This window comes from Silurus meridionalis, chromosome 1, assembly GCF_014805685.1.
Source record: "Silurus meridionalis isolate SWU-2019-XX chromosome 1, ASM1480568v1, whole genome shotgun sequence".
Taxonomy (NCBI): domain Eukaryota; kingdom Metazoa; phylum Chordata; class Actinopteri; order Siluriformes; family Siluridae; genus Silurus; species Silurus meridionalis.
In genome coordinates, this window is record NC_060884.1 from 20131856 (window position 1) to 20135174 (window position 3319).

At 34.6% G+C, this 3319-nt stretch overlaps 1 protein-coding gene across 1 annotated transcript in view; it reads left to right on the plus strand.

Moving 5' to 3' along the window:
* The window catches only part of synprb (synaptoporin b), a 4550-nt gene extending 2737 nt beyond the window's left edge, over positions 1-1813 (plus strand). Inside the window, exon 5 of the mRNA XM_046853503.1 lies at positions 385-1813. Within this exon, the coding sequence (XP_046709459.1) occupies positions 385-708 (324 nt within the window). The 3' untranslated portion in view covers positions 709-1813. The remainder of the gene's footprint in view (positions 1-384) is intronic.
* Positions 1814-3319: the final 1506 nt, after the last annotated feature.

Sequence of the window (3319 nt, forward strand, 5' to 3'; positions counted from 1 at the left end):
AATAAACATTGAGTGTAAACTAATTTTAGTAGATTATATAACAAATGGTACTGCTGATGCTGATACTGAGTCTAAGCTCACTAGGTATACTGAGCAAAATTGTCCAGTTGTTCAAATATTTTGGCTTATGCTGTTATGCAAATCTTTCAAATTACAAAGCAAAACTGAAAAAAGTAATAACAGTTAAATGCAATTATTGAAATAGGCTTGATTTCCATAGTAGGTTTAATATTTCTATACATTTTAAGAAAACTTTAAACAAATTAATACAAAGTGTGACAAAGCCAATTATAAATTACAACTATTATGACAAATTAGCTGCATTAATTCTCATCTCATATTTGTTTTTATAAATCTAAACCATCTCTTTTTTTTGCCCCACAGGCTTTTGGCTTTCTGAATTTCTCCCTGTGGGCTGGTAACATTTGGTTTGCCTACAAAGAAACAGGCTTACACAAGTCCGGTCAGCGCTACCCTTCCAGAACACCCTCTGAGAAACGCAGCGGTAGCTTTAGGCAGTACAGTCAAAGCAGTTTTGACCAATCTGGAACAGGCTTTGGACAGAGGCTCTACAGCCAGCCAAGTTTTGACCTATCAGGTGGAGGACTCAACCTATTGCAGACCAATCTGGGACAAACTAATGTTTACAGACAGATGGGCAGTCCAACCTCTAGGGGGCCCCTCATATTTGTCAATGAAAGTCAGTGAGGAAAGAGCACATTGAGTGATTATAATGTATGAGGGAGATGGTCAGGAAAGAGAATAATATTCAATATAATAAGGAAAATAAGAGAAAATATAAAATATATTTTATGTAGTGGAAAATGACGGAAAAGTAATGAATATGTAAATTGTATGGCAATTGGCAAAAGAGACAGAAAGTCTAAGTGTTTTATATATATTAGTTTGTGGATTTTATATTTTTGGTTGTAATCATTTAATTAGTATTTAATGTTGTTTAAATATCATGGTGTACAATTTGTGTAATAATTGTATCAATTTGTATAAAAAATATTTTGTGTATAATTGTACATTAATAGGAACACCTATACCACTACTCATGCATGCACTGATCCAATCAGCCAATCATATAACAATGGTTGCAGATACAGGCCAAAAGTGTCAGTGAATGTTCACATCAAATATCAGATTAGGGGAAAGGCAGGTTTTCTTTACAACCATGATGAGCAGAAAAGCATCTTAGAATGCCTTGATGCAGATGTTCCTATTAAAGTGTTCAGTAAATGTGTAAGTAGGTGTAAATAAATGTAACAACATAATCCATCATTTATGTTTTCTTGCCACTGTGAATGTTGTATTTGGTACTTTTTACACTGTGCATATTTTAATGTATCTTGTATATGTGATAATTCCTTCTTGTTCTTTATTGATATTGTTACATTATAGGGCTTAAGGTGAGAAATGACAACCATTTTCTAAAGTGAAATGGAGGGTGTCTGAAGATGTTAAATGACTGATCTGAGGGTTCTATTATTAATGTCTCAGTCTGTTCCCAGTGTTTAGTGCAGTGCCAAAAGTGTGTTAGAGTCTATGCAAGTGATGCAATCATGTTGTAACTCGCAAGGTTTCATGTTGATCTCTCTGATCTAACCTTGACAAAATAGGGAATAAAAACATTACAAATTCCATCTGTTAGCCTTGATTAAGAATTTTTGCAGCCATTGATCAAGAGATTTCATTACTTTGCTCCAGAATGTTCTTTATTTTGTTCCATTCCTTATTATTGCATTGGTGCCTTTTGTATATTCATTGTATCTCCCCTTTGAAATAAATCTGTTTCTTCTCGGTTGTACAAAGGGATGGGAAAGATGCCTCGTTTTCCTCACGAAGCCTTGTTAATGAGAGGGTGTTAGGGTGCAATTAAGATCTCTAGGTCTGTCAGAGTCCTGGCCTGTCCTCTTGGTTACAGACTGTTTAGCATTCTCTGACCCACTGCAGTGAAGCTAACTGCCTGCAGGTGCCCAACCCCTGAAATTGCAGCTTTAGGTGGCTAGAAGTCTATAGCTGATGCCATTTAGCTTATAACAGGAAATGAAAGGTTACAACTTAAGAACTGTCTTTAGCTGTTAGTAGGGTCTAATTACAGAACATGAATTCTGTGTGTGTGTGTGTGTGTGTGTGTGTGTGTGTGTGTGTGTGTGTGTGTGTGTGTGTGAGGGGGGATAAGAAAAAAAAAAAGAAAAAGGAAGCCTGTAAGCAATAATTGCAGTGTTCTTAAATAATGAAGTGTTGTTCCAAGCTAATGATGATATAATCAGCAGTCTATTGAAAGGCTTTAGCCACATGTCAGAAGAAAATCAACTGAACAAATGTGACTGCTTCCTTTTCTGGACCAAGTCATGTGTCATTGCCAACCTGTCAAAATATGTACTTATTCAAATGAAAAATTCTTTGTGTTCTACTGGAGGAAAAATTTAATCTTTTATAATAAAATACAGTATTAAATATGTTAAACATTCTCTAAAAAAAAAAAGAAGACAGTTTTATTATTTTTGCTGGCAGCTAATTCCAGCAAGGGAGAATCACAGTGGTGCAGCATGGAGGCCTTTCTATTCAGGTACCAAGAGTTCAGTGTAAAAGTTAATCCTAGACTCACCTGAGTGGATGATAAGACACCATGTTGTTAGTGATTTGCTGGTACAAGTGTATGTAATGGGGAAATAGGATGACTCTTCACTCTTCACCATTCCCCTCCTCATTCTGTTCATCCATCTGCCTCTCCTGGCCCTTTGACAAAGTTTTCCTCACAGAGTATCATGAATCAAAAAAAAAGCTGCATGATATACCTTTCAGATTGCACTATTCTTAATTGTTCTATTGTGTATTGTACAATTCTCTGTGGTAAATAACGTTTCAGAAATGTTATCATAGCCCTTAGCATATCTATTGAAGAATACATTTCAAATAATATACCACACAGTTATTAGTAACTGTATTTCATGTACATTACCTTACAGTTGCCTGTAAAATATGAAAAACATGATAAAAGTATGCAATCTTAAAATCTGTAAAGATAAATGTTCCCTGGGCAAATAAAATGCCTTGAAAAATATATTTTTATTTCATGCATAAATGGATAATACAAATTTGATTAGTGGTATTTGGTAGAAATTGACTAGCATTTGCACAATAATGGAATTCACAATGTTTTAAAGTGTTAGTGGCATTATAACAAATATCAGTGACTTGTTGAACACCATGTACCTAGCCCATGAATATTAAAATCCTGAATGAATATAAATGATAGACTTTATGGCAGTTATACTGTAAAGAATAAAACATGAAATATTATGCATGC